This window comes from Oncorhynchus tshawytscha, linkage group LG27, assembly GCF_018296145.1.
Source record: "Oncorhynchus tshawytscha isolate Ot180627B linkage group LG27, Otsh_v2.0, whole genome shotgun sequence".
In the NCBI taxonomy this organism is placed as follows: Eukaryota; Metazoa; Chordata; class Actinopteri; order Salmoniformes; family Salmonidae; genus Oncorhynchus; species Oncorhynchus tshawytscha.
In genome coordinates, this window is record NC_056455.1 from 21,217,124 (window position 1) to 21,241,324 (window position 24,201).

General features: G+C 44.3%; 2 protein-coding genes across 3 annotated transcripts; both read left to right on the forward strand.

The window, feature by feature from the left end:
• The first annotated feature begins 1,945 nt into the window (after positions 1-1,945).
• On the forward strand, positions 1,946-20,152 carry LOC112232672 (nucleus accumbens-associated protein 1). 2 transcript variants are annotated; one of them, XM_024399849.2, is made up of 8 exons: positions 1,946-2,264; positions 9,616-9,768; positions 10,134-10,391; positions 13,156-13,777; positions 13,860-14,030; positions 15,415-15,520; positions 15,705-15,802; positions 15,980-20,152. In XM_024399849.2, the coding sequence occupies exons 2-8, from the start codon at positions 9,643-9,645 to the stop codon at positions 16,270-16,272; spliced, it is 1,674 nt and encodes a 557-aa protein (XP_024255617.2). In that variant the 5' UTR covers positions 1,946-2,264; positions 9,616-9,642; the 3' UTR covers positions 16,273-20,152. The 2 variants fall into 2 exon arrangements, with proteins under 2 accessions (XP_024255617.2, XP_024255618.2); XM_024399850.2 differs by lacking the exon at positions 1,946-2,264 and adding an exon at positions 2,786-3,439.
• A 1,780-nt stretch (positions 20,153-21,932) lies between these two features.
• LOC112232671 (immediate early response gene 2 protein) lies at positions 21,933-23,387 on the forward strand. The gene has a single exon (XM_024399848.2). It carries the CDS (start codon positions 22,070-22,072, stop codon positions 22,637-22,639), a length of 570 nt encoding a protein of 189 aa, XP_024255616.2. The 5' UTR covers positions 21,933-22,069; the 3' UTR covers positions 22,640-23,387.
• The last annotated feature ends 814 nt before the right edge of the window (positions 23,388-24,201 follow it).

Genomic DNA, 24,201 nt, shown 5'->3' on the forward strand with positions numbered 1-24,201 from the left:
TACCTTGGGAACGTTATTTTTCCAAACATAAAAATAGTGCCCCCTAGCTGAAAGAGGTTAATAACCCATTTCCGTGTTCTATGTTCGTGCTTTTCTAATAATCAATTTCTGTGTTCATGCAAGTGATTGATTGAACGAATCCTCACTGTCAGTATCTGCAATTTGTCAGTACGCCCAGACTCTTGTTTTGAGAATAAAAGATCTCAGTTTCAAGCTCTCAGCTTAGAGAGAAGAAGCCTCGTGAGGTATTGGTCTGTCACGTGAATGACCCAGTATATGACGGTCACATAAATGAAGCAAATGTTAACTTCTTGCGTCGAGCCATCCCGGATCCGGGATCGTGAATACAGCCTCAAGCTCATTACCATAACGCAACGTTAACTATTCATGAAAATCGCAAATGAAATGAAATTAATATGCTAGCTCTCAAGCTTAGCCTTTTGTTAACAACACTGTCATCTCAGATTTTCAAAATATGCTTCTCAACCATAGCAAAACAAGCATTTGTGTAACAGCTAGCGCAGCTAGCGTAGCATTTAGCGTTAGCATTAGCAGGCAACATTTTCACAAAAAACAGAAAATCATTCAACTAAAATCATTACCTTTGAAGAACTTCAGATGTTTTCAATGAGGAGATTCTCATTTAGATAGCAAATGCTCAGTTTTTCCTGAAAGATGATTTGTTTAGGAGAAATCGCTCTGTTTTGTTCATCACGTTTGGCTACCAAAAAAAATAAAAAATTCAGTCTTCAAAACGCCAAACTTTTTTCCAAATTAACTCCATAATATCGACTGAAACATGGTAAACGTTGTTTAGAATCAACCCTCAAGGTGTTTTTCACATATCTCTTCATGATATATCATTCGTTGAAAGCCTCCTCTCTCCTCTCAATCACTGGATGACTGCGTGCAGCTTGTAGATTACGCACCAATTTAGACAAAGGACACCGGGCGGACACTGGTAAATGTAGTCTCTTATGGCCAATCTTCCAATGATATGCCTACAAATACGTCACAATGCTGCAGACACCTTGGAGAAACGATAGAAAGGGCAGGCTCATTCCCGGTTGGTTAAAATTGATGGGAAGATGGATGGAGCCAAATACAGGACCATTCTGGAAGAAAACCTGATGGAGTCTGCAAAAGACCTGAGACTGGGACGGAGATTTGTCTTCCAACAAGACAATGATCCAAAACATAAAGCAAAATCTACAATGGAATGGTTCAAAAATAAACATATCCAGGTGTTAGAATGGCCAAGTCAAAGTCCAGACCTGAATCCAATCGAGAATCTGTGGAAAGAACTGAAAACTGCTGTTCACAAATGCTCTCCATCCAACCTCACTGAGCTCGAGCTGTTTTGCAAGGAGGAATGGGAAAAAATTTCGGTCTCTCGATGTGCAAAACTGATAGAGACATACCCCAAGCGACTTACAGCTGTAATCGCAGCAAAAGGTGGCGCTACAAAGTATTAACTTAAGGGGCTGAATAATTTTGCACGCCCAATTTTTCAGTTTTTGATTTGTTAAAAAGGTTTGAAATATCCAATAAATGTCGTTCCACTTCATGATTGTGTCCCACTTGTTGTTGATTCTTCACAAAAAAATAGTTTTATATCTTTATGTTTGAAGCCTGAAATGTGGCAAAAGGTCGCAAAGTTCAAGGGGGCCGAATACTTTCACAAGGCACTGTATATATTCCCCATGAAATTGCCCACATAGGCTATAGAGCAGGTCCAACTCAGCCATTCAATGGTAGAACACAGGGCTCCATCTCTCTCTAAACAAAATGTGTTTTTATTTGATTCCCCGTACCCGTTATTTGCAGGCATGATTATTTATTATTTGCACGCACTGGGTTCACCTAAATTAATGTAGTCTAGACACAAGCGCACGCACACACATAGCTTACTTTCCCATTTCTATCTCACACACAGCACAGGGAGAAGGGAGAGAGGCGGTTTCTGCACGCTGCTGTGCCAATGCGCAAACACATCACGCCGTGGGATAGGTCTCCCCAAATTGAGGCTGTGCTTGAGACGATCATGCGATTGAATGATGAGCGCGTCATGCTTGTCTTTCTGTTCTGCGCGATCGGTGACTCGGAGCTCCGCAATCCCCTGGGACACTGTTCCGCCCTCGATAGCTCTGTGATCGGCGTCTCGCCATTGCTCACAACGAATGGCTGCCTGTAGCAAGATATTGCGGGGAGAGGGCTATCGAATCCTCCATTGAAACGCTTTGGATCAGTTTCCCAGCTAGGGGGTGAGTATCTGCTGGAGAATGAGGATGTCTGTTGGGGTCGTACGAGGATGCTGGGGCGGTGGGCTACGACGCCGGGGCTAGACCGGTGTCCCTAGTTGGCACCGCGGTTTGGGGCAGATATCAGATGGGTTCGGAATGTTTCGTGGGGGTAAACTATTGTTTTGGGAAAGGTGTGCGATGGGGGATGGGTTGGTAAGAGGATGGCACCATCACAAACTTTAAACACCTCACCGGTTTGCGACTTCCGAGCCCCACATGCCTTTGTGGCTACTTTCTCCTCGGCATATGATCGAAAACTTTTTACAGTGCACGATAAAATATTTTTATGTACCGTCAATTGTAAGAATTTACGTGAGCTAAACGATTAAAATAATTGTAAGTTTCAGAGACAAATATTTTGGCCATCTATCACATTGGTGAGTAGTGGTTAAATATATGTCTTGTCTACCGACTTGAAACACCCCTGTTCTGTGCCGCCCTGGTTCCGTCTGGCTCGCCCTCGGCTGCTGCGTGTCCTGAGATGACCTGTTGATGTCGGTAAAATGGAGTATAGCACTGGGAGTCATTTCCCCATCCCCAAAATATTTAAATAAATACGATTTGGAATCGATAGCTGACACCGTGGGACAACTGTCAACCTCATCGATAGAGTTTGTGACAATCGGATGTTTTTAATTCGTGGGTAATCGCGGAAGCAACGGATACTGTGCGGTTGTCTGAGTGCATGAGGTGGATGGTGCGCTGGGGCGAACCCAAAATATTTTAGCAGTGCTATGTTAGCTTGCTAGTTTAGCTAGCTTAGCTAGTCCTGACAGGCACCCGATTCACAGGCCTGTGGATGGGATGCGTATATTGCAATGAAAGACGGGACTAAAAGCGAAAGATGTGGACCTTTTCAAACTGATTAAAGTTCGTTATTATATACGTATACTTTTTTTGACAGCTGCCAAACGCCGTGGCGCTCCTGGATCGCGTGTTGCTTTAGTCACTGCCATTCTCTGTCGCCCCCCGGCCCGTGCCAGTGGAGCACTCCGAGCGGGCAGACTGGCACACCGCGCGGCGGTCACCTCGGTACACAGACAGCTATCGCCGCGGTTTGATCTTGTATCTTGGTCCAAACGCAACTCCCTGGAGATACAATTTATAGCTAGTAACAGCTAGCTATCACTTAAGAGGTTTGCTTTGAACTGTTTAATTTAATTGGTATTTAATGAATGTGGTTCGGGAACAGTTTTCAATGTGATCAATTTGAGCATGCCTATATCAATTTGCATGCTACTCGAATTCATTGAAACGACGAAAAATGTTTTTCAATGATGGTCAGTAGCCCTTCAATAAGGAAAGTAAACATTGAATTGATAGTTGCATTGTGTGTAGGCAACATTTATAGCAGGCAAGCTATATCCTTACAGTAGACATGGGTTTTGAAACCAGGAAATGCCTATAAAATAGTTGTGCCAGCACCTTATTTTTTTTTTACCCTTATTTTACCAGGTAAATTGACTGAACACGTTCTAATTTAAAGCAATGACCTGGATATTGTTAAAGGGGAGAGGGGAGGTGTGAATGTGTGAAAGCTGGTGATGCCAGTTCGGAAATGTATCCAGGACACCGGGGTTAACATAACACCCCTACTCTTACAATAAGTGCCATGGGATCTTTAGTGACCACAGAGAGTCATTGCTTAATGTCCCGTTTGAAAAATGTCACCCTACACAGGGCAATGTCCCCAATCACTGCCCTGGGGCATTGGGATCTCCTTCGACCAGAGGCAGTAGTGCCCCCTACTCCCATCCAGGGACTGACCAGGACCTTGCTTAGCCTCAGAGCCAAGCCAACAATGGGATGCAGGGTGGTATGCTGCTGGCCACCACCCATGCAACCCTCTCTAATAATCTGTAAGGAGATCTAAATTAATTTAGCAGTTGGTGTTTTCACAGACTATCGTCTAGGAGTGTGGATAAACTGGAAAATATTTTTACTTTCTATAAGATCACAAATACGTCGGTCCTTGGTCCATCACAACATCACATAAGCTGTGGCTGCATTTTAAATGCTGGCAAAACATTCTTGAGGCTCCTGTGAAAAGACTGGCACTTATGTTGACACTGTGTGACCTAGTTTTGTGACTGACTCCACTGCCCGGTATGAGATGTGAGGCGGTGGGTGAACTGAACTTCTCCTCCTCTGCCCTCTAACCTGGCTGCTGTGCCTGACATGACCCCTTTCCTGGGCACAGCCCTTGTTCAGGCCCCTCTCCTACCCTCCTTGGTCGCTCTCTCAGTGCAAACTCCACAAACACACCCAGGCTTTATTCTATTCTGTGTGTGTGTCCTGCCAAACTGTAAACAGGCAGTATTGTTTAGTGTGTGTGTGTGAATGTGTGTGTGTTTGTTTGCGTTGGTGTGTGTGAGTGCGCATCTGTGTTTTTGCGAGAGGGCATAAGAGAGAGGGATGGAGACAAAGACGGTGTTTCTTTTACCAGTGTGGCTGGCTGGATCCCAAAACAAGGCTTATATGTTGGGCTGCTTACTTCACCTTTAATATGTTAGTCAGACTTCTTGTTAATCTTGTGTTTCACTAGGTGAGAAGATTCTAACGGTCTGTTAATGCTGCCACATAGTATCCACCCCGTCAATGGCAGCTTTTCTGTGTGTGTGTGTGTGTGTAGTCTATAAGCGTGTGACTGCGTGTGGGTTCATAGATGCATGCTAGAACTCAGTTAGCTGAGGTGGATGTCTGTGCTGTTTATGGTTGTTATGGGGTAAGCTGAGGTGGATGTCTGTGCTGTTTATGGTTGTTATGGGGTAAGCTGAGGTGGATGTCTGTGCTGTTTATGGTTGTTATGGGGTAAGCTGAGGTGGATGTCTGTGCTGTTTGTGGTTGTTATGGGGTAAGCTGAGGTGGATGTCTGTTCTGTTTATGGTTGTTATGGGGCTACTAACCCCATAACAACCATAAACAGAACAGACATCCACCTCAGCTAAAGCCCCATAATAACCATAAACAGAACAGACATCCACCTCAGCTTACCCCATAACAACCATAAACAGAACAGACATCCACCTCAGCTAACCCCATAACAACCACAAACAGAACAGACATCCACCTCAGCTTACCCCATAACAACCATAAACAGAACAGACATCCACCTCAGCTAAAGCCCCATAACAACCATAAACAGCACAGACATCCACCTCAGCTTACCCCATAATAACCATAAACAGAACAGACATCCACCTCAGCTTACCCCATAACAACCATAAACAGAACAGACATCCACCTCAGCTAAAGCCCCATAATAACCATAAACAGAACAGACATCCACCTCAGCTAAAGCCCCATAATAACCATAAACAGAACAGACATCCACCTCAGCTTACCCCATAACAACCATAAACAGAACAGACATCCACCTCAGCTTACCCCATAACAACCATAAACAGAACAGACATCCACCTCAGCTAACCCCATAACAACCATAAACAGAACAGACATCCACCTCAGCTAACCCCATAACAACCATAAACAGAACAGACATCCACCTCAGCTAACCCCATAACAACCATAAACAGAACAGACATCCACCTCAGCTTACCCCATAACAACCATAAACAGCACAGACATCCACCTCAGCTAACCCCATAACAACCATAAACAGAACAGACATCCACCTCAGCTTACCCCATAACAACCATAAACAGAACAGACATCCACCTCAGCTTACCCCATAACAACCATAAACAGCACAGACATCCACCTCAGCTAAAGCCCCATAATAACCATAAACAGCACAGACATCCACCTCAGCTAAAGCCCCATAACAACCACAAACAGAACAGACATCCACCTCAGCTAACCCCATAACAACCATAAACAGAACAGACATCCACCTCAGCTTACCCCATAACAACCATAAACAGAACAGACATCCACCTCAGCTAAAGCCCCATAACAACCATAAACAGAACAGACATCCACCTCAGCTTACCCCATAACAACCATAAACAGCACAGACATCCACCTCAGCTAACCCCATAACAACCATAAACAGAACAGACATCCACCTCAGCTAACCCCATAACAACCATAAACAGAACAGACATCCACCTCAGCTAACCCCATAACAACCATAAACAGAACAGACATCCACCTCAGCTTACCCCATAACAACCATAAACAGCACAGACATCCACCTCAGCTAACCCCATAACAACCACAAACAGAACAGACATCCACCTCAGCTTACCCCATAACAACCATAAACAGAACAGACATCCACCTCAGCTAAAGCCCCATAACAACCATAAACAGCACAGACATCCACCTCAGCTTACCCCATAATAACCATAAACAGAACAGACATCCACCTCAGCTTACCCCATAACAACCATAAACAGAACAGACATCCACCTCAGCTAAAGCCCCATAATAACCATAAACAGAACAGACATCCACCTCAGCTAAAGCCCCATAATAACCATAAACAGAACAGACATCCACCTCAGCTTACCCCATAACAACCATAAACAGAACAGACATCCACCTCAGCTTACCCCATAACAACCATAAACAGAACAGACATCCACCTCAGCTAACCCCATAACAACCATAAACAGAACAGACATCCACCTCAGCTAACCCCATAACAACCATAAACAGAACAGACATCCACCTCAGCTAACCCCATAACAACCATAAACAGAACAGACATCCACCTCAGCTTACCCCATAACAACCATAAACAGCACAGACATCCACCTCAGCTAACCCCATAACAACCATAAACAGAACAGACATCCACCTCAGCTTACCCCATAACAACCATAAACAGAACAGACATCCACCTCAGCTTACCCCATAACAACCATAAACAGCACAGACATCCACCTCAGCTAAAGCCCCATAATAACCATAAACAGCACAGACATCCACCTCAGCTAAAGCCCCATAACAACCACAAACAGAACAGACATCCACCTCAGCTAACCCCATAACAACCATAAACAGAACAGACATCCACCTCAGCTTACCCCATAACAACCATAAACAGAACAGACATCCACCTCAGCTAAAGCCCCATAACAACCATAAACAGAACAGACATCCACCTCAGCTTACCCCATAACAACCATAAACAGCACAGACATCCACCTCAGCTAACCCCATAACAACCATAAACAGAACAGACATCCACCTCAGCTAACCCCATAACAACCACAAACAGAACAGACATCCACCTCAGCTTAGCTGAGGTGGATGTCTGTTCTGTTTATGGTTGTTATGGGGTTAGCTGAGGTGGATGTCTGTTCTGTTTGTGGTTGTTATGGGGTTAGCTGAGGTGGATGTCTGTGCTGTTTGTGGTTGTTATGGGGTTAGCTGAGGTGGATGTCTGTTCTGTTTGTGGTTGTTTTGGGGTTAGCTGAGGTGGATGTCTGTGCTGTTTGTGGTTGTTATGGGGTTAGCTGAGGTGGATGTCTGTGCTGTTTGTGGTTGTTATGGGGTTAGCTGAGGTGGATGTCTGTTCTGTTTATGGTTGTTTTGGGGTTAGCTGAGGTGGATGTCTGTGCTGAGCTTCAGAGATAGTGGGCGGGGAGAGGAGGCGCTTACACTGAACCTTTTAAGGGTGCATCTTAATAGTTCAGAGTGGCTAACTGTCTTTGTCTCCTCCTCTTCATCCACACACGCCATTCTATATGATGTTGTCGAGAGGAATGACGGACCTTTCATTTCTATTGACTTTAGAGCAAAGGCCTATGAAATATTAGAGGGCTGCAGGTTTAGGTTGTTGTAACAAACCTACATTGTAGTACTGTAGGAGTAGGATATTTACACAGATGTAAACACACATTTTACAATCAAATAACATCTCTGAATTGGTTTTAGACAGTTTTAGGCCTATATAAATAGCAGATAGAAGTGATATGCTTTCACTTTTCAGAATAAGGTATGTGTGTGTATGGGCATTGACATTTGCTACATATGGAAAAGCAGGCTTTTCAAATAGTATTTTAAGGGTCTCCTTTCTGCTCAAAACACACTGTAAAATGGTTTACTTTGTCTGAATGACAAATGAAAGTGTTAGGTTCACTTCAGTTGCTTCCAAATGGGTATCATCACTAAACATGTTTTGTCCATTGGAGGGTGCTGTCTGTTAGTGTTAAGGTCAGTGATGAGCTGATAGGATTTCCTCTCCGTATGATGGGTGCTATGGTTGGGCTTTATTTTACAGCCCTCTATTTACCTGGTGTCCTTAGAAATTGTATGGTAATAGTAGTTAAATTACTTGATAATTAGGCCCTCCTTCTTAGTGGTTTCTCATTGATTGTAACATGCACCACTAGTACCATGTTAATTGTTATAGTGAACAAAAATATGAGCTCAACAATTTCAAAGATTTTACAGAGTTACAGTTTATATAAGGAAATCAGTCAATTTAAATAAATTAATATTAGGCCCTAATCTATGGATTTCACATGACTGGGCAGAGGTGCAACCATGGGTGGGCCTTGGAGGGCATTGGCCCACCCACTGGGGAGCCAGGCCCAGCCACTGGGGAGACAGGCCCAGGCAATCAGTTTTTCCCCACAAAATGGCTTTATTACACACAGAAAGGCTCCTCAGTTTCATCAGCTGTCCAGGTGGCTGGTCTCAGACAATCCCGCAGGTAAAGAAGCCAGATGTGGAGGTCCTGGGCTGGCGTGGTTACATGTGGTCTGCGGTTGTAAGGCTGGTTGGACGTACTGCTAAATTCTCTGAAACGACGTTGGAGACCGCTTATGGTAGAGAAATGAACATTCAATTATCTGGCAACAGCTCTGGTCGACATTCCTGTATTCAACATTCTAATTGCCCACTCCCTCCAAACTTGAGACATCTGTGGCATTGTGTTGTGTGACAAAACTGCACATTTTAAATGGCCTTTTATTTTCCCCAGCACAAGGTGCAACTGTGTAATGGTCAGGCTGTTTAATCAGCTTCTTGATATGCCACACCTGTCAGGTGAATGGATTATCTTGGCAAAGGAGAAATGCCCACTAAGAGACATACAAAAATTCTGCATAACATTTGAGAGAAAAAAGCTTTTTGTAAGTATGGAACATTCCTGGGATCTTTTATTTCAGCTCATGAAACATGGGACCAACACTTTACATGTTACATTTATATTTTTGTTCATTGTACCAATGGTGCCGGAATATGATATGATATAGGATGATATAGGTTAAGTACAGGGCATTACTGTTTGTTGCTTCATTAGGTTGGGGACAAACGGGTCAGCCTCATGCAGAAGATTGGTAACTGATTTAATTGGCTCTTTTAAAATATGTTGCTGATATCTCTCTCCCTCCAGACCCTGTGGTGGTGTGCGTAGCGCACCATGGCCCAGACCCTTCAGATGGCGATTCCTAACTTTGGTAACAACGTCCTGGAGTGTCTGAACGAGCAACGTCTCCAGGGGCTCTACTGCGATGTCTCCGTGGTCGTCAAGGGACACGCCTTCAAGGTGGGATATTACTGTGTGAATTACGTAGATTGTGTACATTAATTTTTTTAGTGTTCTGATGTGCAAGACCCATTATTTATCTATCGGTCTATCTCGGCGGTAACGGATTGATTTTTATGAGTTTATTATCCCGTTGCCCTTCATGACTTGCCATTATTGGTCAACATTTATTGATGTTAGAAACATAACAGAGAAAATCGAATTACTGAATCAGAATCCGAATGATCAGAATCATGACATTTTGCACCTCCCAAAAGATCATCCACACAGTTTTAAAATAAATGTATCGTTCAAACAAAGGAAATATTCCTTATATAACTCATAACTCTATAGAATCTTCTTACTCCTCCCTCCTTCTCCTCCAGGCTCACCGTGCCGTGCTTGCGGCCAGCAGCTCTTACTTCCGGGACCTGTTCAGCACTGGGGGAGGCGGCGGCTCCAAGACCCCCACAGTGGTGGAGCTCCCCCCGGCCGTCCAGCCCCAGAGCTTCCAGCAGATCCTGGCCTTCTGCTACACAGGCCGCCTCAGCATGACAGTGGGAGACCAGTTCCTCCTCATGTACACCGCAGGCTTCCTGCAGATCCAGCAGATCATGGAGAAGGGCACCGAGTTCTTCCTCAAGGTAATAATACATGGGTTTTATATAGCCTTTTTAACAACCCAAGCATGTTGAAAGGAAAACTCCACCCAAAAACGATATTTTGGTATTTGTTTCATTAGTCCATTGTTGATACAGTCCCAAATGTTTTGCATGTCAGCAATCAACTTTTCAAGATATATAACTTTCAAAATACAGAAATACAGACTTTATGATGCATTTTGCATCATGTGATACCGGCTGCAAAACATTTGACCAAAATATTGTTTTTGGGTGGAGTTTTCCTTTAAGGATAGGAGGCCTCCTTCAAAGGGGAGCCTTGTCCTGCATCACAATCACACACAGTGACCACAGGTTGCGCCGTTATGCTGTGCTCTTTATTCAGAGGTCTTAGAATAATACACACATACATACCAGGGTTTCTGTTAGCCTATAATAGCTTGCTTTTGTCCGTATAAAAAAAATTATGCAGATAAATAACATTTGCGTCGGCCAACTGCTAGGGAGAAGAGAAAATCCAATTGCGAAATAATGCTTTTCAGGCTATTTATTGATGGAAATACATTTGACTGGTCATGCTTATCGGTCTATTGGGTAATCTGCATAATTTAGTGGAAGTAAATTGGTACGTGTGTACAGTATATTTGTATGTACAGTATCTTAAAATACAAGGTCAAATTATTAGGTCGGAGCTCTGGAAAGAGGCCTGATTTCCTGAGTTGGAATTCCGAGTTGGATGACTGTTCAAAACTTTTTCCCCAGTCAGAGCTTGTTTTCCCCAGTCAGAGCTTGTTTTCCCCAGTCAGAGCTTGTTTTCCCCAGTAAGAGCTTGTTTTCCCCAGTCAGAGCTTGTTTTTCCCAGTCAGAGCTTGTTTTTCCCAGTCAGAGCTTGTTTTCCCCAGTCAGAGCTTGTTTTCCCAGTCAGAGCTTGTTTTCCCCAGTCAGAGCTTGTTTTCCCCCAGTCAGAGCTTGTTTTTCCCAGTCAGAGCTTGTTTTTCCCAGTCAGAGCTTGTTTTTTTTCCCAGTCAGAGCTTGTTTTTCCCAGTCAGAGCTTGTTTTCCCCCAGTCAGAGCTTGTTTTTCCCCAGAGCTTGTTTTTCCCAGTCAGAGCTTGTTTTTCCCAGTCAGTCAGAGCTTGTTTTTCCCAGTCAGAGCTTGTTTTTCCCAGTCAGAGCTTGTTTTTTTCCCAGTCAGAGCTTGTTTTTCCCAGTCAGAGCTTGTTTTTCCCAGTCAGAGCTTGTTTTTCCCAGTCAGAGCTTGTTTTTCAGAGCTTGTTTTTCCCAGTCAGAGCTTGTTTTCAGAGCTTGTTTTCCCAGTCAGAGCTTGTTTTTCCCCAGTCAGAGCTTGTTTTTCCCCAGTCAGAGCTTGTTTTTTCCCCAGTCAGAGCTTGTTTTTTCCCCAGTCAGAGCTTGTTTTTTTCCCCAGTCAGAGCTTGTTTTTTCCCCAGTCAGAGCTTGTTTTTTTCCCCAGTCAGAGCTTGTTTTTTTTCCCCAGTCAGAGCTTGTTTTTTCCCAGTCAGAGCTTGTTTTTTCCCAGTCAGAGCTTGTTTTTCCCAGTCAGAGCTTGTTTTTCCCAGTCAGAGCTTGTTTTTTTCCCAGTCAGAGCTTGTTTTTTTGTTTTTTCCAGTCAGAGCTTGTTTTTTCCCAGTCAGAGCTTGTTTTTTCTCCAGTCAGAGCTTGTTTTTTCCCCAGTCAGAGCTTGTTTTTTCCCCAGTCAGAGCTTGTTTTTTCCCCAGTCAGAGCTTGTTTTTTCCCCAGTCAGAGCTTGTTTTTTCCCCAGTTCCCAGTTGGTTTGAACGCTGCATCAAAGGGCAACAGAAGGCAGGCTTCATCAGCGCGTCACACACCACTTTGCAATGAGCTGGAGGCCGTATGCATTTTGAAAACATATACTTAATTGTTTGAAACCTGAATGTTTTAATACACATTTCGGCATGTCTTACGTTGCTTCAAAGTAGCCTATTAAATCTCCTCGTTCCAAATTTAGAACGGATATTTTCATCTGTTACATGAAACCGACCATTTGATAATGGTGTGTTCCTGCTAATTGCGTTATGGAACGAACATTCGTGCATAGCCTACTGCCTTGTGCACAGTGCTGCGCTTATAATGTGAAGAAATAATAGTTTATCGACATTTTAAGCTAAACGTTGTGATCTGTTGCCTCAGACTCATTGCGTTTTATGTAGCTTAGGCCTACTGATGAATTTGGGCTCTATCGGCCCACAACTGGCCCAGAGTCTGTTTTGAAATAGGCTATTTATTCTCAACAAGCTGACCAATAGAATAGGTAGCCTAAACATTTCTACTAAAGTAGATTGACATAGGCTAGTGATTTTGCTGTTGGTTACTCATCTTGTTGGCTGAGGAAAAGTAAATGTGTTTGAAGTACACATCAGAAGGACCGCACATCGTTGCATCCTCGACTTGCATTTTCTGTGAATATGAATGACCGTATTCTAAGTGTGATTGCTGTCGTTTTGAGCACCATAGGTGGACGCCCTAATCACGCTATGCACCAAATGCAAATGTGTCCGGTAAATTTTCTCAAATGTCCGGTAAATGAAAATGTTGCTGATCAAGTGTCCGGCGCCACATGTTCAGAAACCCTGATACATTTTGAACGTGTTTAGCAGAACTCTACCAGGCGTTTCCAGAGCGACAGTAAACTCAACTGAGATGCGTAAACAACCACTTATCACAATCATTGCAAGTATTTGCATATACTTTATATTTATATTTCCATAATAAACTATTGCTAAATGTATTCTCTCCATATTCCTCCTCCAGGTTTCCTCGCCCAGCTGTGACTCCCAGGGCCTGCAAGCCGAGGAGGCTCCGCCCTCCGAACCCCAGAGCCCCGTCACTCAAACTGTTGCCGCGGGGACTGGCAGTCACCCTGCGTCCTGCCTTACCCCCCTCCCCCTCGTAACGCGGGTGAAGACAGAGCAGCAGGGCAACCAATCAGAAGCCTCGCCCTACTCGGTGGTGTGCACCCCTGTGGCCAAGCGCTTGTGGGAGGGCGGCAGCAGCCGAGACGGGGGTGGAGGGGGCTCAGGTGGAGGCGGGTCCAGGAAGGCTGCCCGCTTTTCCCAGGAGTCCGTGCGAGGGAGTGCCATCCAGAGCTCGGGGGCGCTGGCACTGGCCATGGGGATGGGGGCCAGCGGGGCGGGGATAGGATCAGGGGTCGGGGGTCACGGCAGCGGGTCCAACGGGAGTGTGGTCTCCATGGGCAATGTGGCATCGGAGGGCGCCAGCCCGGGCACGATGAGCGCCTACACCAGTGACTCGCCTATCAGTTACCATGACGAGGAGGAAGAGGAGGAGGTGACAGAGGAGCAGACGGAGGAGCAGTACAGGCAGATCTGTAACATGTACACCATGTACAGCATGCTCAACGTGGGCGCCGCAGGTACCGACGTGTGTGTGTGTGTGTGTGTGTGTATATAAAGGTCAGACCAGACAGATCTAACACGTCTTTCTCCCTCTGGTAGCTGGTGAGCGTGTGGAGGCCCTACCGGACCACTCAGAGACCCGGGGTCGTATGCGGGGTCGCCAGGACCTGTCGTCTCTCCCCGCTGAGCTCATCACACAGATAGGCAACCGCTGCCACCCCAAACTATACGAGGAGGGGGACCCCGCAGAGAAACTAGAGCTTGTCTCAGGTCAGTGTGTGTTATGTGTGTGTGGATCCATTCTGTCATTTCAGAACTGGAGTAGGAGAAGGGTCAGAGAAGGGTCTAGGGACCGAAGTGGAATGTGGCCTTGTTAAAGATGTGCTATCTTAATTTGAACAGCAGGAAACTAATCCTGCAGCAACAGGAAATGTGAATTATTATGAGGATTATAATGAATGGACATGTTGTAGGGGTTGATAGATTTTCCGTTAGGGCAAATCAAGTCTGAAATGTTAAAATGGAAGCCTTTTTAAACCTTGAATACACTAGTTTGCATCTTCTCTGCAAAAACAGAATGATCAAATGAAGATGGGGTAGAAGCAGTGTACTGAGTGTAGAAAACATTAAGAACACCTGCTCTTTCAATGACAGACTGACCCGCTATGATCCCTTATTGATGTTCCCTGTTAAATCCACTTCAATCAGTGTAGATGAAGGGGAGGAGACGGGTTGAACAAGCATTTTTAAGCCTTGAGACATGTATTGTGTATGTGTGCCATTCAGAGTGTGAATGAGCAAGACAAAATATTTAAGTGCCTTTGAATGGGGTATGGTAGTAGGTGCCAGGGGTACCAGTTTGGGTCAAGAACTGCAACGCTGCTTGGTTTTTCATGCTCAACAGTTTCCTGTGTCTATCGAGAATGGTCCACCACCCAACGTGACTCAACTGAGAAGCATTGGAGTCAACATGGGCCAGCATCCCTGTGGAACACTTTTGACCCCTTGTCCCGACAAATTGAGCAAAAGGGCAAAAGGGGGTTGCAACTCCATATTCGGGAAGGTGTTCATAATGTTTGGTACTCTTAGTGTATACTATAGTCTACTGTAGTAGTTGTCCTTACATGACTAGTGAAATTGGACGTGGCCTGGTTCTGCAGTACACTGAGAGTGGTCCTTACATGACTAGTGAAATGGGACGTGGCCTGGTTCTGCAGTACACTGAGAGTGGTCCTTACTGTGAGATGACTGTATGTAAGAGATGAGGCATGTGTCAGTGTGGTTAATATTAGCCACGTCGAGGCCTCTCTGGGAGCCTATGTTACGTTCCACTGCCACCTTGTCCTAGAGTCCACTGTCAGTCTACATGTGGACTACAGTCAAGTATTCCCATCTGTTTGGCCTGCTGCTTGTTTGTTTATTATGCCGAGTCAGACCCAGGATGGGTGTTTGAGTCTATGTTTCAGTGTGTGTGTCCTTCTTTGATATTGTGTGTGTAAACAGGACGTGTCTGTGTGTGTTTTACAGATGGTGTATGAGGGGTATATCCAGGTTTGTGTGTGTAGAATTTCAATAGGGGTAGTCCATGGTAACACTGTTCTGTGTGTTTGTTTTTGTTGATGATTCTCACTAATGTGTGTGTGTGTGTCTGCAGGTACGTGTGTGTTCATATCTCGAGCCCAGCTGATGAACTGTCATGTGAGTGCAGGGACCAGGCACAAGGTGTTGCTCAGGAGGCTGCTGGCTGCCTTCTTCGACAGGTTAGTGTGTCTCTCTCTCTCTCTCACACATCTGATTTGTCTGTGTGTGTTTATACGTCTGACAAGTGTGTGTGTTTATACGTCTGACAAGTGTGTGTGTTTATACGTCTGACAAGTGTGTGTGTTAACAGTTGATGGATGTCTGTATGTTTATAAAGGTATCATTATACTCTCTCCCTGTCAGGAATACTCTGGCTAACAGCTGTGGAACAGGAATCCGCTCCTCCACTAACGACCCCAGCCGCAAGCCCCTGGACAACAGAGTGTTGCACGCAGTCAAATGTGAGTGTTTCACTTAAACACCAAGTGCCTTTTTGTTAGTACAAAGGGACAGCTGATTTATGATTGGGCTCATCAATCCTAATTCTCTTTTCCTCTTTTCTCTCTTATTCTCTCTCTATTCCCCTCCTTCCATCCCTCATTCATTCCTCCCCTCTCTCTCTCTCCTCCCTCCATCAGTCTATAGCCAGAACTTCGCCACGAGCTTCAAGGAGAGCGAGATGAACGCCATCGCGGCGGACATGTGCACCAACGCCCGCCGCGTCGTCCGCAAGAGCTGGATTCCCAAGCTGAAGCTGCTCATGGCCGAGGGCGACGCATACTCCGCCTTCCTCCCCGACGCCAAGATGGAGGCCGACGCCCTAGGGGCGGAGCCAACCTTTGAACCCAACTCCCTGGAGGGCGCCGAGACGGGTGGCTCATCTGGCGAGTCGCTGCAGGGGGTGGGCAGTGACGGAGGCACTTTGTTTTAGATGGGGAGGTGGAGTACAGAAGTGTTTAGAAGACGATGATGATGATGATGAATACCTATATTTCCCTGTACTCCTTTCTTCTCCTCTGGTGGTGTGGCCCATCCCCCTGACCCTTTGGCCTTTTGATCCTCCACCTCCGACATGTGACTCTGAAACGTTGCTAGGGGAAACAGGGGTTGTTACCAGGATGTTAACCAGGAAGTTATGCTTTAATTTTGAAAGCGAGAGTCCAAGCAATCGTAACTTCCAATATGGTTTCTGCTGTATATTAGTATGGGGGTAGAGAAAGGGTGATGGGTTTGTGGGGATGCAGTATTTTTTTTAAATTTAATTTTGTTTTATTAACCAAATTCCTGCCTCTCCATATCAAAACCCATTCCCCTGGTTTTGAATGTAGATGTCAGCAGCATTGCACAATGTCAGTCTGAACGATTGTATCCCAACCTCTTGAGGAAAAACAAACTGACAGAAAGATAACTACTCTATGGATATGAGAGAGACTGTAGTTTCTCTCTAGAATGAGAGAAAGAGAAAAGGGGAGAGAGGGAGCGATAGAAATACCCCTAACCCACCAACCCCACACCCTTCTGTGACCAGAACAAAATGATTATGCCCTCAGTTTTAATGTACTGTCTCTCTTCTTGTAGCTTTTCTGATCACAGCTCGTTTCTCTGTTTGTAACATGGATCCAGAGATGAGGACTACAGGTTGTACCATAATTGTAATGAAATCCAAGGGGAACAGAAAAAGACGGTCATATTTTTTTTAATATGTATTTATACAACCGTGGGTGTGTACAGAGAGAAAGAGAGGGATTGGTTTTAAATCTGTTGTTTTATTGTATTTTGAACAGCTGTTTTTGCAAAGAAAGTCCTGCTCCGAAAAATAAGATTTAAAAGCAAATAAATAAAAGTGCTATTTTTGCATAAAAATATGATATTGATCAAGTGGCCAGAAAAGTCTTAACGTAGGGCCTTTTGAGTTTTTTGTTTTGACAAACTATTGAACTGAAAAATATCTGTTTTTAAGACAGAACTGGGCACTTTCTACCTGCGGCAATCCAATATAGCTTATCTTATTCTTGTCCTTTTTCTCTATGGAAATTGTCAAGGAAGCCTACCTATGTGGCTGTTCACAATGATGACTGACTATGTTATGCTTGCTAGCGAGCTAGCGACGTTACTATGCTAGCTAAACGGCTTACTCGGAAATCACGGCTAAATGTAAAAATGCACAGCTTGAATCAACTGGTGGACTGCTGCAACTATCGTGCTAGCTAGCTAACCCCTCCTCTGTTGGTTAGTGACTTGCTCCGAAGCAGACTACTGACATCATTACACATCATGAGGTGGTGATTCAATGACCGGAAAACATTTGGAATAATGGAATGTGCCTTTTTTAATCAACATGGATATGCAGGGGTGGGTCCTGCTTATGTTGATGTTGGGAAGGAGGGAGTAGAATGGGGTTTAAAAGGTGGCAGGTCGTTCAGCTTGAGACAGAGTTGTAACACACACACACACACACACACACGTGTTCCAAAGAGAGATGGGGTGAGGTCAGGGGGATTGGCATTCCGGTGGAGTATGTTGGTGTGTTTTAAACAGTCTCCTATATGTGCGAGAGCATTTGTGTTCATTCCTTGAATGTGACTGAAAAGTATATTTGTTCCTGTGCGATTAATGTGTGTGTGTGTGTGTGTGTGTGTGTGAGTGTGTGTGCTTTAGGTGGGTGTGTGTGAGTGTGTGCTTTTACGTGTGTGTGTCCTCCACCTGGTAGTGTTTTGGATTGATTTAAGACTCCCTTTGCTGGGACACTTGTCTTTGTGAACGATGACCTACACCATCTTCCATACACCTTTGCAATCCAAAAGATGTGAGACACCTTCAGATAGAAAAGTGATGTATAGAGCGGACACAATTCACTTTTCTCCATAAGGCAGAGAAGCAGGTCCACTCTATGCATGACATTTCTGTCCTGATTGCTGTTGTTTAACTCTCTCTCACGCTTGGTAAATCCAAGATGGACAATGGTGGATATGTTAAAGGGGAGGTGAAGCACCTTTTTAAATGGGATGAACCCATGTTTCCTGCACCTTTGATAAAGGGTTTTGATGTGTTGTGTGGAGAATCAACCCAAGGGTCATGCAAAGGCATGGCCTTGTTCAAATACTTTTAAATGGCATCCTTCCTCCCTTTCCTTGATGTAAGCACTTCAGGGAAGGGACTTAAGGAAGGGTCCATTTAGAGGGTATTGGAACATAGCCTGCTTCTCAGATCTGTGGATGTGGGATGCACTGGGATGACTCCAGTTGTAAATATTGGGACCGTTGAGCTGACTTTCTTTCTACACTCGTCTAGCGATTAGTAGGGTGATTGTGTAACAGTGTGGAAGCGATGAAAGAGGACCGTTTTTTAATATATTTTTTATTTTTTACTTGGTCTCGCGTGTTGTCGAGACGTCATGGAGACTGGTGTGTGTGTGAGCTCCCAGCATGCATTTGGCCTACAGGTCAGAGGAGGAGGATGAGGGTTGCTTTGGTCTTAAAGTACTGGCCTAATGTGCTACTGAGTCGGTGTGACTGAAGGGAGGGAGAGAGGTGTCATGGCTGTAGACTGTCTCCCCATCAGAATGTTAATTTTTACTATGTTTTTTTCTTTCTTGTATTGCTAATGTTTTCTTTTTTCTTTAAAGTAATGTGTACTGTAAAGACCTTAAAGAAATGCTACTAATTGAAGGTGGTGAATGATTTACCAACTTCTTGCTGAAGAAAAAATTGAAAAGGAAAGAAAGATAACTGTACGATAGCTAGACAGAGCACCGATAGCTAGACAGAGCACCGATAGCTAGACAGAGCACCGATAGCTAGACAGAGCACCGATAGCTAGACAGAGCACCGATAGCTAGACAGAGAACTGTATATTTTTTTCATTGTTTGTGATGAGGGTTCTATGAGAGGTTCTTCCAGGAGGGTTGATGGAAGACTAGGGCACTGTACTGTCTCTTGTCTATTGGGGGGAATGATTTTTGGGGAGATGGGTGGGTAGTAGTGGGTGTGTGGTGCTATACAGGTCTGAATTACAAACTTTGCACCTGCTATTGAACCTATACACCATGGTCTGATTTCACCCTGCTGAACAGATCCCATGATATTATGGACAAGGTCAGATCCAGTCTTGTTCACCATCCTGCTGTTCACATGTGGTACTGGAGCCACCACCAGATGACAGTATTTCCCCCACAGACCATAGTCAATGACTGAGTTGGTTACTAAGTGATCAAAGTTCAGTTTTGCGTGTTTTGGAGAGGGTTACTTCTCTTAGCTCTGAAGCACAAGACTATAGGAACAGAAAGGAATGTTTGTTTGTGTGGGACAGGACAGTTCAAGCTGATCCATCCTCCATCCCTACAGGTAGATGTCCCTCCTCCCCCAACACACACATCTCAAGAGGATGGACAAAGGCAGTATCCAGTATGTTGTATATAGGCTTGGAGAAGGACCTTTTTTCACATATACATATATAAATATGAATATATGTATAGATATATACTGTATATTATACATAGAGGCACTAAAGTTGAATTGTTAGTCGTGCACTCTCAGCATGAGGTATATACCCACAAACGGCTTATTGAAACCAGTGCAGTAGTGTCCCCAATGTTTCTGCTCCTGCTCCTTGCCCTCCGTGACCCTGTAGCGCCAGTGCTCATTCTGTTCTCATTGTTTTCCAAGTGCCAATAACTTTGTGAAACCCCTTAACTGTGACCCAATATTATTCAAGGTAATTGCACATTAACTACTGTAAAGAAAAATCACGAAGATAAATGTCAACATGGATTTAAAAAAAAACTATCTTAATAAAAGGTTTGTAACAAATGATTTGTGACCTTGCTCCTTTTTTCCCAAATATTTGTACCACTGACAAGATTGACTTGTAAATTATAGGTTTGCTCCCTGCTGTAATTAGACATGATCAAAGGTCTGTTCACTCTGTTGTGGTGATTTTGGCAATAATGAAGATGGACAATTTTAAAGTGAGAGCACCAAATGGAAATGTGGGCAAGGGAGTGCATAGTAAGTGAATCAAATCACAGCTCATCAAATGAATGCTTCTTGGTTCCATTTGGACCTTGACTTAGAAATGATGCATACAACTTATATTGGCCAGGGACATATTGAACCAAAGAGTCCAGATGGAGGATAGGACAGGAAATACTAGAGGTGTGATTTTGGATTGATGGAATACATAAAAGTCTCTAAATTACAATAACAGTCTGAACCGGTCTTTCTGTATTAATAGAACAAGGCATAGGTCTGTCATTGTCATGGATGAACATATATGAAACTGCACCATTATATTTCAGTGTTTGGTTTACCTTTCATGTTATATAAAGTATTAGATCTTGAAGAAACCATGTAAAAGTCATGCAAAAATATATATATTTCACCTTTTATTTAACCAGGTTGAGAACAAGTTGTGAAATGAATGAAAGCTTGCTGAGGGAGAAAGTTTTCTTTGCCAATCCAGAGACAGTTGACTGATAGTTTGATTAGCACTGAGCAGCATGGCTTGCTTGTTCTTTTCATCAATGTCAGATTTCCAGCGGCATCCTTGCTGCCAGATGTGCATCCCAAAATAGATGAGTTAAATTGACCCCAAAACGCGCCACCACTGGATTAAGCGCGCTCCCGATGCCCATATTTGGGCTCAGGGAAGCAGAGCGCACAGTCTTGACAACACCAAATAAGGAAATGTCTTCTGACGCAATACCTAATGGTTCGCACTTTATATGGCCAATGGAAGCGAGGGTCTCCTAGGCGTCATGGGTTTTCCACGGCAGTGCGCGCGCCTCGGTTACCCGTCGGATGTACTTTTTTGGGCATCTGTTGATAACCCCTCTGAAAAACAGCCTCCGTGGGAGTAATGTTATAGTAATGTGAAGCAAGAAAAACATGAAGATTCAAGTGTAATTTATCAACATAGATTTTCCAAGAAGAAAATCATTATATAATGTTTTTGATTGGTGGTCTTGACCTGATACCAGTAGCTAAATATAAGGCTATTGAGGCATGGCTGTTATTCTTTTAGCCATATCATTTTTGTTCAAAGGATTCATTAAAAAAATTGGAACAGTCTCAAATGCATTTTTAAAAATGTAACCTTTAATTAGCCTAGAGGCTGATCTATTTTGCAAGAGAGACATGTTCAAGAAAGCAGCAGTCCACTTACAACAAGAAAACTAAATGCAATTGCCCTTCCACTTAATAATAGATGCCACACACACACAATTAGCCTAGTGATAGTAAGACAATGCAACAACTAAATGGCACCGATATTTTATGAATTTCATTGGTTTCTCAATTTCTGTTTTTTTCATTAGCCTAGTGTACCTGTTGACAGTAGTCAGATTTGCATTCATATTCGTTTGTTCAAATTACACAATTATGCAAACAAATGTGGTACAAATAAACACAGCCTCATACAAATAAACACAGCCTCAACACAACCTACACATGTGTCTGGTCATAAATAGTAGTGTAGGAGGCTACTACATGTTATCCGCAGCTCTTGTGGGGCTTTTGGCATAGGAGGAGCTCATGGAAAAATGTACACCTCTCAGATGACAGCGAGCCACTGACGTCAGCGAAGTTATAATAAAGCGGCTTGTACAGGCACGTTCATGTCTGTGTGTGAAGTTTGGAGAATCTAGGCCCTAACGGTAAAGTAAGGTCCAAAGTTGTGGCAATCAAATTAAAGAGTCTCTAAACGTCTTAAGATCAACAATAAGCAACAACATGGAGGTCAGCGCTGAGGCCAAGAGGATTATGGTCCACGCTCTAGGCAAACTATACAGCTCGCGCGCCCAGCGCGGGGGACACCGTCTCCACCGGAGCCTGCTGCTCACGCTCGTAATGCAGTCCGCCCGGGATATCTACCACGCATCGCAGGCCAGTTGTGAAACCACGAAAGCACCAGAGCCGATCCAGCAAGAGTCGCCGATAGAGGAAACAACTGGAGATCGTTTGGAGAGGGAGGTTTCCTCGTCTCTGTCTGGACTACCCGCGACCCCCCAGCCCCAGGAGATTGCAGTATCCTCCGAGGACGAAACGAACTCACACCCGCTGCACTGCAGTGTAACAGCAGGTAGAGAAGACAAGGAGAACCGAGGCCCGTCGAGGCCTGACCGTAACGCCAGGAAGAGACGGGGCAAGGCGGCCGCGGAGCCCGACTTCCTCCCCTGCAAGAAAGCGAAAATGGAGCAAGGGAGAAATACAGTCATACCGAGCTCTGTGAACTGCTACCGTGTCGGTGGGGACTCCTTGGCTACACCGGTGCCCATGTTAAGAGCCATTGCAGCGTTTTGAAGGGACAATGAAGAGTTTGCTTTGATTTGGGTTCATAAATACAATTTTATGACCGAGCAGGAGGAATGCGTCATGGGCAAAACTATCCGGTAATGAGCCGGGTAGAGAGACAGGAGGCCGCACATGCGTTCAGACACTATAGAACGCTGTGGTCTCTAATGTTGGAAACGGGGCTGTCCCGGGAACTCAGTGGAGATTTCTCCGAAAATTGGAGCTTGTTTTGTGAAAGAGGTGACTGATCGTTACGGTAAAAGAGTTCATGCTCTCCCGCTGTGACTTTCCCTGCTGGCTGTGCGCCAAAAGAGGGAGATGGAAGAACATTGTTTGGTCTAATACTTTCTAGGGCTGGGCCTGGTTGAAAAGGACTGAATACTACACACAGCACAAGCCTAAACCGACTGAATAGTGCTGGTTACAAGGACTTTTATAGCCTACACGTGCGCCATGATCCTGGAAATACTAGACTAACTATTTGCTATTAATCACTGCTGTGGGTCCGAGTAATCTAATCATTTGACCTATTACATAAATTGATCCATTAAATGTTCTGAATGTTCTACCGTATGATACATTCACATGTATATTTTGTTAATTTGAAATTGTACGTTAATTGGAACTTTTGTGGAACTTTTCTTCCATAGGAACCAAAATGAATTGTATCGACACTGATAACCAAAACTGTGAAACAAACCATTCCAATGACACTACCTCAGTTTTATTTATTAAAACGTTTTATAATGAACTTCAACCTTTTCTTGTTTCCTTTTAACTTGTTGTAGCCTTGTGGAAACTATTCATCATGACATGGGTGTTCACTGGGCACACACTGGTTGAATCAACGTTGCTTCCACTTCATTTCAACCCCCCAAAAATCTGTTTTAACGTGGAAGACTGATTGGATTTCTTTTATACACAACGTTTAACTTAAATCCTGATGACATGGTCACATTTTTGTTGAATTCACGTTAGTTGACAACTCAACCAAACGTAAATAAATAATGAACGTTAAGCTGATATCTGTACCCAGTGGTTGGGCGGATGTGGGTGTGGTATGGAGTCCGCGTGACTAAAGAAACAAGGGTAGTAAGAATAGTGCCCCATGGAGCGTGTGGGGAGGAAACAGCAATGGGTGTGATGAGTCGGAAGCACGCTGTGTCATCGCTATTCTCTCTCTCTCTCTCTCTTTCTCTCTTTCTCTCCTCTCTCTCTCTCTCTCTCTCTCTCACTCACACTCACACTCACACTCACACACACACACACAGGTTATATTTCCAGGAGGTTACGCTGTTGTAAAGAATGGGACGCAGGACAAACACTATTTCCCGGTCATGAAATTACATTAGGAATGGGTACAATGTATCACTTTTGTTGTTCACCTAGGGAAAATTGAGAGAGAGGGTCTATTGTGCCACCCTGGCAGCTGTGGAGTACGGTCAGACATGGGACACTGTTCTCCTAGTGGCATGCAGGGGCATCGGCCTGACCACCCCAATCACAATCTGGGCATGACTGGCCCATGCATCTGGACCAAGATTCTGGTCGGATAATCAGACAAAAAGACT

What these genes read in the sequence shown, in the direction of transcription:
- LOC112232672 (XM_024399849.2), top strand. Translation starts at nt 9,643, where the DNA reads ATGGCCCAGACCCTTCAGATGGCGATTCCTAACTTTGGTAACAACGTC. An exon ending in TCAAGGGACACGCCTTCAAG is followed by an intron (nt 9,769 to 10,133) that starts GTGGGATATTAC and finishes CTTCTCCTCCAG; the next exon opens with GCTCACCGTGCCGTGCTTGC. An exon ending in AGTGTTGCACGCAGTCAAAT is followed by an intron (nt 15,803 to 15,979) that starts GTGAGTGTTTCA and finishes TCCCTCCATCAG; the next exon opens with TCTATAGCCAGAACTTCGCC.
- LOC112232671 (XM_024399848.2), top strand. Translation starts at nt 22,070, where the DNA reads ATGGAGGTCAGCGCTGAGGCCAAGAGGATTATGGTCCACGCTCTAGGC.